This window comes from Capsella rubella, unplaced genomic scaffold (assembly GCF_000375325.1).
Source record: "Capsella rubella cultivar Monte Gargano unplaced genomic scaffold, Caprub1_0 scaffold_1, whole genome shotgun sequence".
NCBI classification, from domain to species: Eukaryota; Viridiplantae; Streptophyta; class Magnoliopsida; order Brassicales; family Brassicaceae; genus Capsella; species Capsella rubella.
The window spans coordinates 6,563,146-6,574,946 of record NW_006238923.1 but is presented as its reverse complement, the minus strand read 5'-3'; the positions used below and the strand labels follow the sequence as shown (position 1 = coordinate 6,574,946).

The 11,801-nt window shown below is 37.5% G+C and overlaps 2 protein-coding genes across 2 annotated transcripts; one reads left to right on the top strand and one right to left on the bottom strand.

Moving 5' to 3' along the window:
* The first annotated feature begins 949 nt into the window (after window positions 1-949).
* On the top strand, window positions 950-6,632 carry LOC17899722 (zinc finger protein BRUTUS-like At1g18910). The gene is made up of 11 exons (XM_006306535.2): window positions 950-1,356; window positions 1,699-2,118; window positions 2,205-2,560; window positions 2,693-2,918; window positions 3,050-4,746; window positions 4,962-5,183; window positions 5,260-5,394; window positions 5,598-5,832; window positions 5,919-5,978; window positions 6,233-6,304; window positions 6,392-6,632. Exons 1-11 carry the CDS (start codon window positions 1,066-1,068, stop codon window positions 6,491-6,493), a joined length of 3,816 nt encoding a protein of 1,271 aa, XP_006306597.2. The 5' UTR covers window positions 950-1,065; the 3' UTR covers window positions 6,494-6,632.
* Window position 6,633: 1 nt separating this feature from the next.
* On the bottom strand, window positions 6,634-10,217 carry LOC17897061 (pentatricopeptide repeat-containing protein At1g18900). Its single transcript, XM_023788846.1, has 2 exons — window positions 10,013-10,217; window positions 6,634-9,375 (listed from the first exon to the last, which is right to left on the bottom strand). The coding sequence occupies exon 2, from the start codon at window positions 9,369-9,371 to the stop codon at window positions 6,795-6,797; it is 2,577 nt and encodes an 858-aa protein (XP_023644614.1). The 5' UTR covers window positions 9,372-9,375; window positions 10,013-10,217; the 3' UTR covers window positions 6,634-6,794.
* Window positions 10,218-11,801: the final 1,584 nt, after the last annotated feature.

The window sequence follows — 11,801 nt, the reverse complement described above, 5'->3', positions numbered from 1 at the left end:
GGCTTTAACTAACGGAGTGGATGACTTAGCCAATTAACGTCAGTTTACTGACTCAGACATATTGATATAACTTTCGTCACGTCAATTATTTATTTAATAACTCTTTGTTTTAAAACTCCAATTATTTAGTTTTCAAGTTCGTGTTTGAATGTGTATGTGTATTTAACTAATGGTGTTAGATAAATAACATTAAAAACAAAATTATAATATATGATGTTTGACCAAATGAATTTGGTTATCTTTTTATTCATATTTGAAAATATACACTCTTTTTGTTTTATCTCAAATTAAATTTTGTTTTAAACTAAATATTGTTTTAAATTTTTTAATATATATTATACTAATATTTTTATTATATACTATACTATATGAGGTAAAATAACAAATGTAATTTTTCTTTATGTGAAAAAATAAACAAGACTTATATAATAAAACGATAAGGAGTATCAAAAACAAATTCATGTATATTTTTGTGCAGAAAAATACATTAATATATCACAGATAAACTTATGATTGGAATAAGATAACCAAAAAAAAAAAAAAAAAAAAAAAAAAAAAAAAAAGATAACCAATAACAGTACACGAGCTATATCATGTTTGACAAATTGATATCTTCTAATAATTATTTTTTATTTAAATATATCATTAAACATTAAGTATAAATTATTATTAAAAAATTGTCGGCAAATAAAAATAATATTGTCCATGTCTCAGATAAAATTACAAATGGAAAAGAAACAAAAAAAGAAAATAGTGAAGGGACACAAAAGAGAAAATGGCGGATCACATGGGGACAAGTAGTAAAAAAAAACCCGGCAATGTATGATAAAAGCCTTCTTGGTTGTTACGTCTTATAACGTCTCCATCATTCATCACTTTGTAATATATAATATATATAGAAGAAACCTTCTAAACCCCTAAATAATATTAATTAACAAATCCTCAATCTACAGCAGAGAGCTTGACGACGACGACGATGATCGTCCCTTTAAATTACATTCACTTCTCGTCAACGCGTTTCCTTCTCCTTTCCTTCTTTTTCTCTCGACCGCCTGTTCATGGTGGATGGGAGTCGGACATCCTCTTCCACTTCCGCCGGACAAGAACCGTCGGGAGGTTGATATTCCGCCGGATATTGCGTCCACTTCTTCCGCTTCGGCGGTTAATGCCTCCTTGTCCGATGCTCCGATTCTTTTGTTTGTTTTCTTCCACAAGGCTTTCCGTGCGCAACTAGCGGAGCTCCACTGTCTTGCCGGTGCTACGGTCCGGTCCGGTTCCGATCTGGCTGTGGAGCTCCGCTCTAAGTTTGAGTTTCTTAAGCTTGTATATAAGTATCATTCCGCAGCTGAAGATGAGGTTAGATCTCTTTAGCTTAACCCACAAGGAGATTATTTTTTCTAATCGTTTTAGTAAAACATTGGGGAATAATTAATCAAATTAAACAGTTCATCTTTTGAGAAATTAGCAAAACTAGGAATCAAAAGAGAGCTAATTAGCTATCATCATCTCATATTATCTTGGCTGGTTATAAAAGATTAGTGATTTTACTAGATTCTTGAATTCTCTGCTTCTCTTTAATATAAAAGAGTTAGCAAAATGAATGATTAGACCATCCTACTGATAAAAAAAAAGTCAACGAGTTCGTGCACCAAGAACTTACTTGATGTTTGGTATGATTCGTACGTGTTGTACTGGCAGGTCATCTTTTCAGCGCTAGACACACGTGTGAAGAACATTGTTTTTAATTACTCGCTCGAACATGATGCCACTGATGATCTTTTCACTTCGATTTTTCATTGGCTAAATGTTCTTCAAGAGGAAAGAGGGAATAGTACTACTTCCGATGTACTTCGTGAAGTTGTATTATGCATTGGCACCATCCAATCATCCATATGCCAACATATGCTTAAAGAAGAGCGTCAGGTGTTTCCTTTGTTGATTGAGAACTTCTCCTTTGAAGAACAAGCATCACTAGTGTGGCAATTCATTTGTAGTGTTCCCGTGATGGTGCTAGAAGAAGTTTTCCCATGGATGATGTCTTTACTCTCCCCCTTGGAGAAATCTGAAGTTGAGAGTTGCATGAACGAAGTTGTCCCAAAGGATGTTTCCTTGCAGCTGGTATATTATTTACTGAGATGTGACTCTATTTTCTGGTATTTTCATTATTTTTTTGCAATTTTAACAAATTAAAATTATTTCTGAAGGTTATAAACTCTTGGCTGATTGATGATAGTAGTCAGTCTTCTTTGATGGATCTTACAAAGATCATGAAAGGAGTCCAATCTGTAGAAGTGTCTGAAAATATGAAGAGCTTAGCTCAGACAAGTTCATCAAGTGGGGTGTTTCAACGTTTTTGGCAATGGAGTAAAATGTCCTTTTCTAGTCCAAATACAGAACACACTCTGCTCCATGGTGTTCAGCTTTGGCATAATGCAATTAAAAAGGATTTGGTAGACATTCAAAAAGGATTATGCCACTTGACATTTCCAAGCCTTTCGTTGGATCTCAATGTGTTAGTGGTTCGGCTAAACTTCCTTGCTGATGTCCTTATCTTTTATGGGTAATAATAAATTTGGGGAACTTGTTTTTTTTTTTGACATGGTGTGTAGTGACTTGGATTTGTTTTGTTTGCTTTTTTTTTTTTTTGTTTCTGCTCTTTTCTCTGAGAAATTGGTGACATACTTCATTGCAGCAATGCATTTAAGAAGTTCTTTTACCCAGTGTTTGAAGAAATGGTGGATCAACAACACTCTTCAACTTCCAAACTATTCACCATTGATGGCCATGTGGAAAACTTCAAGAAGTCTCTAGACCTTGAAACTAGAGCAGGGAGTGACAATTTTGTGATAACGCTACAGGAGAAACTGGAATCCCTTATACTGACAGTAGCTAAGCAGTTCTCTTTAGAGGAGACAGAGGTAAACTGTTTCATATACTGTACTATCAAATTTTGGCTATTATTGAAAGTAGTGGAAATTAATAACTCTAGCTTCCAATTGCCTTGTTTGTCTCCATTTGACATCCACAGTATTCACTTATTGTTCTCCAGGTATTCCCCATTATCAGCAAGAATTGCAACATTGAAATGCAGAGGCAGCTCCTATATAGAAGCCTACATGTCCTGCCTCTGGGATTGCTCAAGTGTGTCATAATGTGGTTTTCTGCTCAGTTACCAGAAGATGAATGTCAAATAATCATTCAATTCTTGAGTTCTGAAGATTCTTTTCCCAACAAACCTTTTGCACAGCTCTTGTTGCAGTGGTTTCGCTTCGGTTATTCAGGCAAAACACCTGTTGAAAGTTTCTGGAACGAGTTGTCCTTTATGTTCAAACCGAAATGTCCCTCTGAAGAGGAACACAATGATGAAGGTTCTGGATCATTCAACCAGAAACCACAGCAGCAACTATGCAAAGGATTCAATCCTTCTTTGCTTAGAAATAAGTCTTCAACCTGTTTCCAATCAATGAATCCACCAGCTGGTTACATGAATGAGACACCTTACTCAAGTGCCATGAATCAGCAAATACTTATCCAAGGAAAGCTTAGGCCTCTTCAGAATGTTCCTGATATTTTTGGCAGCAAGACTAACACTGGCGAGCAGTTTGCGATGGACTTGAAACCGATCGATCTGATTTTCTTCTTCCACAAGGCAATGAAGAAAGATCTCGACTACCTTGTATGCGGTTCAGCTCGATTGGCAACAGACAGTAGCTTCCTTGGGGAGTTTCATCAGCGGTTTCATCTTATAAAGTTCTTGTATCAGATACATTCAGATGCAGAGGATGAGATTGCATTTCCAGCTTTGGAGGCCAAGGGTAAACTACAAAACATTAGTCAGTCATACAGTATTGATCACGAACTAGAAGTTGAACACCTAGACAAAGTATCATTCCTTTTGAATGAGATGGTAGAATTGAACATGTTGGTACTCGACCACATGAATGTCAAGTATTTGAATCTGTGTATGAGCCTCCAAGACATATGCAAATCCATTCATAAGCTATTGTCTGAGCATCTCCACCGTGAAGAAACTGAGCTATGGTGTTTGTTCAGAAGCTGCTTCACTATTGAAGAACAAGAAAAAATCATAGCATGCATGCTGGGAAGAATAAGTGGAGAAATATTGCAGGATATGATTCCTTGGTTAATGGAATCTTTGATCCCTGATGAACAGAATGCAGTGATGTCCTTGTGGCGTCATGCAACAAGGAAGACTATGTTTGGTGAGTGGCTAACAGAATGGTACAGTTCTAATGTTACAGGAGAAGAAACGGGGGTAACAAATAAGAACTCATCTGAAGATTCAGATCCACTAGAAGTTGTCTGGAATTATCTCTTTGAAGGAACGGCTGATGAGGACAGAGGGAGCATTTGCAGCAAACCTATGGAATTTGTAAAGACAGATTCAAAAGGTATGATGAATAAGCCACTTGGAAAGGCTGCTCCCAGTAACAAGGTAGAGTTTGGCAACAAAGAAGAGAATCGTAAGGAAATCTCAGAAAGTAAAAAGGTGTGTATAGGGGCTGACGAAAGGAAGTACAACGAACAAACTCACAGAAGCTGCGAGTACAGAAACTCTGCTCAAGCTTTTCAAATGTCTCAGAAATCTCCTGGTCAAGACAGTAAATATGAGTGCCTGTTATCAATGAGTCAGGAGGATGTGGAGGCTACAATTAGAAGAATATCTCGTGACTCTGCCCTAGATCCTCATAAGAAATCATATATCATCCAGAACTTGTTAATGAGGTAAGCGTTGCAATCCCAACTTAATTTTGCTACGAGAAAATATTTTTGTCATCATAGAATATGTCTAAAGTAGACATATGATCTGTCTTTGGAAAATCAAGAAAATAACTCTGTAAAGTAACTCTTTGTTGAGTAGATTATGCAACAATCATTCTTAAATAACTTATTTTCTATGTTCTTTGTTTTTACTTACATTAGGTTGTGTGCTTTTTCAGTCGTTGGATTGCCACACAGCGGATATATAATCTTGAACCATCCATTCTCGCAAGCAATAGGGAAGCAGTTCCTGGCCAGCATCCATCTTATAGAGATTCTCACAAAATGATCTTTGGTTGCAAACACTACAAAAGGAATTGCAAGCTTCTTGCTCCTTGTTGCAACCAGCTCTTCACCTGCATACGATGCCATGATGAAGAGGTTGATCACTTATTGGATAGGTAGTGGCATATATGGAAACATGCGTAATCTTGTTGCACCTTCATTTGTTTCTAACTTACGTAAATACTTGTGCAGGAAACAAATCACAAAGATGATGTGCATGAAGTGCCTGATAATTCAACCAGTAGGTGCGAGTTGCTCAAATACTTCATGTAATTCGTCAATGGGAAATTATTACTGCAAAATATGCAAGTTGTTTGACGATGATAGGTAAACCTTCTTCTGCTTCAAATATGAAATGCTGAATCGGGAGGATAAGTGTTGATAAGTGACATTTAACTCTTTGTTGCTAGTGTCATTTCTGAGTCCAACTGGTCCCAAACTCATTAGAAATCATGTCTCAAGGAAATTTGTTTCTGATAGACTTGATTACATGCTGGTAGTTTCTGACGATTAAAGGTTTACTTTTGCAGGGAAATATATCATTGTCCCTACTGCAACCTCTGCCGGCTAGGAAAAGGACTGAGCATTGACTACTTCCATTGCATGAAATGCAATGCTTGTATGTCTAGAACCTTAGTAGAACATGTATGCAGAGAAAAATGCTTAGAAGACAATTGCCCGATCTGCCATGAATACATATTTACCTCAAATTCTCCCGTGAAGGCTCTCCCATGCGGTCACGTGATGCATTCAACATGCTTTCAGGTGCTTACCTTATATCAGTATGTTATATGGCTATTATGAAACACTTGACACATATGCTTAGGGGTGTGTCTTGTTTCTGGTTGTAGGAGTATACATGTTCGCATTACACATGCCCTATCTGCAGCAAGTCACTAGGGGATATGCAGGTTAGATACACCAAAATTTTTGTTTCTCTCGTGAACAATTACAGAGATAGATGCATAAAAGATATCCAATTGCATCAAAAGCTCCTGAAAAAAAAAAAATCAAAACATATAGTGTTTCTCTACCAACAATTAAACAAGAAAAGTGACACCATAGTGTGCTCTTAGTTCTTCTCTGGCCTATCATAAAGACAATGCTTAAACACAATGCTACCATTAAGGTGATTCATACTAATCACCAGAATTATTTCACACAGGTTTACTTTAGAATGTTAGACGCACTGCTCGCAGAACAAAAGATGCCAGATGAATACTTAAATCAAACTCAGGTTTATCTCTCTCTCACGCTCATACATATGCAATATATCAGTTCCATTGTCTAAATTTAACTCAAGCATATGAATAACTGAGTGCAGGTAATACTATGTAATGATTGTGGGAGAAAAGGAAATGCTCCTTACCATTGGCTCTATCACAAGTGCTCTTTTTGTGCCTCCTACAACACCAGACTTTTCTAGTTCCTTCTCCAGTTTCCCTTCTTGTTCCTTGTACATCTACAAGTCTATAACAATTTTCTCTTTTTTTTGGAAGCATTTCATTTTGTATGGAAAAAAAATATTCTACATATTATTAAATCTAGATGATTGTTTACCACAACTGATTCAAGTAATCTCAGATTATTGCAAGAGGACAAAAGACTGGATAGAAACTCCATGTCTAGCTCTAACCTTAACTTATGACTTACAAACTAAACAATTCATAAGATGCAATCGGCCTAAAGAAAAATAAAATTAAAAAGCCTAAATGTGATACAAAAACTCACAGCAGATGCATCCTCTCGACATGAGACTGAAGCAACCATTTGTTGAGAGACTCTCCACACCCAACGAAACAACCTGAGTTTCCACTCTCCGTGAAAAACGGAGAACCAAAGATGTTGAGGAGCTCTTCAACTGCTTGTCTCACCATCGATGTACCGGTGACTCTACTACGTCTTCCCCAACCAGTTACTATATCAATCCGGGAAGGGCAAGTTCCAGAAACTAACATCTGTTTACGGAACCAAGCAAGCGTCCTAGAAAGTGCGGTGATTGCAGTTCCCTCTGACATTACATGGAGATTTATAAGCCAGTAGCTGGAGCTTTTTTCCCTTAGTGCATCAGGAAACACATTCTTTTGTGCAGCAACTTCCCAAACAGATCCCGCCTCTTCTTTTTGCCCCGACTTGTGTAGAAAGTCAACCACCGCGTCCACGAGTCCTCGCTTGCTCTCTCTGTCTTCACTGTGCATCAGATTGAGGAAGTTGTTCGCATGGTTGCGCACATTTTGGCCATCCGGACCCGCAGCTGGCATTTTGAGGAGAAACATGTGTGCCGGATGACCTGTGCTTGCCATCAGCTGGCCACAGAAACCCATGTCAAGTTTTGACCGACCATCTGTGCAACAACTCAAGAGTAACGTGTATGTCTGCAAAGATGGGCGTAGACCAAGTGCCAGCATGTTTTGTAATAGATCATAAGCTTCAGCTATCTTGTTAACCCTAAGGAAAGTACTAAGAAGGGAATTGCATGTAGGAACGTTAGGTAGCAGACCAGCATGAAGCATTGCCTGATACCATTGCCACGCCTTTTCCACATTACCAGCTTTTCCCCACAAATCCACCAAAAGACCATAAACTGGCTCATCCGGAACCCAGTTCTTCTGCTGCATCTCAGTGAAAACAGCCTCTGCTTCCTCAAGATATCCAGTGTGTCCGAGCACCTCCATCACAATGCTATACGTCACTTTGTCAGGCTCAAACCCAGCATTTTGCATGTCACGATAAAGTTTCAACGCGCTCGGATAGTTTCTCGCTTTGGCATGCAAGTCTATCATGATGTTGTATGTGACCAAGTTAGGTGTACAACCCTGATCAACCATCTCACAAAAGAGCCTGTGTGCAGCGGGTAAGTGTCCACCTTTTCCAAGACAATTTATTATGACACTGTAAGTAAAAGTATCAGGAGAAAGACCTCCTGCTTGCATTCTCTGGTACATATCCATGGCAATGTCAAGAAATCCAGCTTTAGCATGAATATCGATCAGTGTACAGTAAGTTACCCGATCCGGTTTGCATCCAGCCTCTTGCATTTGATTAAACACATTCATAGCTTCATTAAGGTAATTGGCGCGGCCATAACTGTGGATAAGTCGGTTATATGTAACTGTGTTTGGCTGACATCCATCTCTAACCATCTCATCAAGGAGCTTGTTTATGGCACCAAATTGCTTAGCGCGGCCAAGATTTCCCACCATAGTGGTATAAGTGTGCCCATCATGCTTAAATCCAGGTTGCCTTTTTAGCCAGTAGAAGAAACCAAGAGCATTTCCGTAGTCATTCATCTGCTTAAGAACTTGATTTGCTTGGTATGCATCTATCCTAAAATCGAGATTTTGGAGGGCCTCTTCGGCAGCAGGGCCCCATCTGAATCTTTTCAAAACGCTGGAAACATTTTCCACAATATGTCCAGAGTTACAATACTGCCTTGATGTCAGAGCAGCCCCTGGAGGCACTTTCACCGTGTCCATTGAAGAATTACTGAAACCATTTGGGACAAACCTGTTCGAATCATTATTGGGTCTCTGTAACACGCTTGTCCTCTTGCCATATGTGTTATTTGTTGTGGGTAACAACTTCCCTACCCCGGAATTTGAAACTTGTTTGAATCCTTTAACGAATCCAGTTCGTTCAGCTTCCTTAGCCCCCCGGAAATTGCTACTAGAATTTCTAATTTTACCCACAGATGACTCTTTTGCAGCTGATCTGGGGTAAACTTTGGCAAAGTGCTCTCTTCTTATAGCTTTCACATTTGACGACTTAACACTTGAAATAGGCCGAGTTGGATCAACCATATAGCTTTTCCCGAATCCAAATGCTTCACTTCCTCCATCAGAGGAAGGAATCTTACAATTCGCTAAATCCGACAGAAAATTTACAGCTACAATGCCTGCCCTGAAAATTTGATCACCAATAGGTTCTGAAGAAGCTTCACCTTCCTCCTTTCCAATGATGGTTGATGCATAATTAACGGAATGTGATTTAAGCGGCAAAGCAGGGGAAGAAGAAACATGCTGTGGCAATAGAGATGGCCGACCAAAATCATCAACCTTCTTGGAAGCCACTGGTTTAGTTACCTCTCCGGGTAATATACATCCCACTACTGAAGGCTTAGGGAGAATACTGGATGGTTGTTTTTCAGTCTGTACAGCATCCTTCTTAATTTGCTGACGTCTCGAAACACAAGTTTCATCGTCCGTATATGCACACGAATTCCCATCTACACTTGTTCTCGATCCATTAAGAAAAAAGGATCTTGCTGTACTTGAAAGGTTACTAATTTGCTTTGCTCGTATCATTGCTCTGCAGTTAAGACAAAAACAAATAAAAACCACAGATTGAGATAAACTAATAGGCCTTAAATATCAAGCATACATCATAAAAGACAGTTTCCTAGCAGACGACCAATCCATGAACTGTAGAGGATGCATTAGAAACATACCCAATATAGCTCTTCTCCAAACTTTGTACATTACTACAACACAACTAACTTCTTCCCAACAAAATTCTCCAAATTTAGTGTATACGCACAAATTAACCATAACACACTTCGAAATGAGTAACTTCCCGAGAAAAATTACAGAAATTTCTATACTTTTTCCTGCATCCCCCTCAATACCAACCAAATGCTCAAAATTACGTCACCAATAGAGTCTCTTTTCGACAAATGATTCACGTAAGAATCTTACTTGATCACATTCCAATCCCAGCAACAGTCAAAAAGTTTTATACTTTTCAAAGTTGAGCTAAAAATCTCGAGGAAACAAAACAAAAAACCCATCGCCAGATATTCCCATGAGAGAGAAAGCTCAAAATAAAAACGAAACCCAGAAATCTCTCAGTGAGCTGATTATGTAGAGAACCCGTCGAAGCTGAGATTATTTTAAACCATGGAATCATACATAATAAATATGCGAGATCAATGGAATACAAAAGTCACCTGGAAAAAACGGTGGCGTTGACTTGTTTTAGGTTTTATGCTTTCAAAATTCTTCAGGTGAAATAAAAATAAATAGAGAGAGAGAGAGAGAGAGAGAGGCGAGTTCGTCTTCTTCTTCTTCTTCTTCACGTTGCCGTCGAGATTGAGAGAAGAAGCCTTCTTCTACTCTCCAAGCATATTGCTCACACCACACGGACGGAGGCTGCTGCCAATTCAAGGTCTTAACTTTTTTTATATTTTTTAGCTCTCTTTTTATATTTTTACCTCATTTCTCTTACCTAAACTTTTAAATATACCCCTTATCTTTCATTTCTTTCCAAATAACATACAATATTCCTATATTATGTAAGAATTCCCCTCAATTCTTAATTAAGAATTTTTGTTTTCCTTTTCGCAGTTAACCAAATACCGTGGTGAAATGTTTTATTCATCTCTGAGCTCGTAGAAATTTTTGTAATTCAAAGATATTAGTGTCGATTTTGTTGAATTTTAAAAATATAATGCGTTCTATGGAGTTATAGAAGAATCTATGGCTTTGGCTGAAAACAGCTGGGGAAGTTGAGCTTATTTTTGTAATTTTAATATATTATCTCTTCCACCCTTTGGCTATTTCTTATTTGCAACGTAGAAGCCTTGCCCTCCGCAAGTTTCGTAAGTCTTCGAATTTTACACGTGGCGTTGCTTTCATGTCTTGTCCGTGACTGCTCTGTTCCATTAGTGGTCAGAACTGTTTTATTTTTTTTTCAGCTGTATTTGACTATTATGATTTGGGGAGAAAGACTTGGTGGGGAAGTTGAGAAACAGAATCAAATAGCATTTGTTGAAGAAAATATATATATATAGATATATAGCAATCAAGAACTACTAATTAAAAAAAAAAATACTACTAATTATATTGTAGAGTTTGCAAATCCTCCTCTGCAAAGTGGCAAGTGTCCTCTTCATTTACAGTGGGCTTTAGCTTGTTAATATAGATCATGGGTTCTTCATTCTCGATAGGCCCATAAGCCCGTTATGTTACAAACTAAAAACCCCAATTAACTGTAATAAGTAAATTGAGAAATTCACAGATGCAACAAATGCATTTGACTTTGTTTAGTTATTGACTTATTTCCAAACACAAAAGGGGTAACTTGAAAAGACCGTTGCAGCATAAACCTAAGATTAAAAAAAAAAAGGTTTTTTGACTATAACTGGTTTCCGGTAATTAGAATTGTTATGTCTTTTATATAGACTATATAATTGAACCTTGTATATATTATATATAGTATAACAGCTAATATAGTATCTTATAGTTTTATAGAATCATATGCCAGAAGTGATCGATCGAGCTTAAGTAAATCGAAATGTTGGCGTAACAACATACATATTACATAATACATACACATGCAATTATGCAATCACAGCATTTGACTTGAACTCATCATCCGAATCCCCCAAACATAATCATTCTCTTCAACAACAACAAAAATGATACTACACTTTATCCCCTTTTTTTTTTGTGTCGCTTTCCTTGTTTTTAATTTTTGAAGTTATGCCAGCTGCTTTAAAGTTGCCGACGATAAAAGCATTTCTTCTTTCATTGGTATATTATTGATGTATAATTTTTTTTTAAAAAAAAATCGAACTCGAGACCATGCATGTTGTATAATGAAACTTTAAGTGAGCATTAAAAAAAAAAAAACGATAAGGTATTGAAAGAATTGCATGAATAATATACTATAAAGGTTCGACGACGTTGTTGGGTGTGTTATATTTAGTAGCTGTAGGTTGTTCATAGATAGGAAGG

What these genes read in the sequence shown, in the direction of transcription:
- LOC17899722 (XM_006306535.2), top strand. Translation starts at nt 1,066, where the DNA reads ATGGGAGTCGGACATCCTCTTCCACTTCCGCCGGACAAGAACCGTCGG. An exon ending in GATGTCCTTATCTTTTATGG is followed by an intron (nt 2,561 to 2,692) that starts GTAATAATAAAT and finishes ACTTCATTGCAG; the next exon opens with CAATGCATTTAAGAAGTTCT. An exon ending in AATACTTAAATCAAACTCAG is followed by an intron (nt 6,305 to 6,391) that starts GTTTATCTCTCT and finishes AACTGAGTGCAG; the next exon opens with GTAATACTATGTAATGATTG.
- LOC17897061 (XM_023788846.1), bottom strand. Translation starts at nt 9,371, where the DNA reads ATGATACGAGCAAAGCAAATTAGTAACCTTTCAAGTACAGCAAGATCC.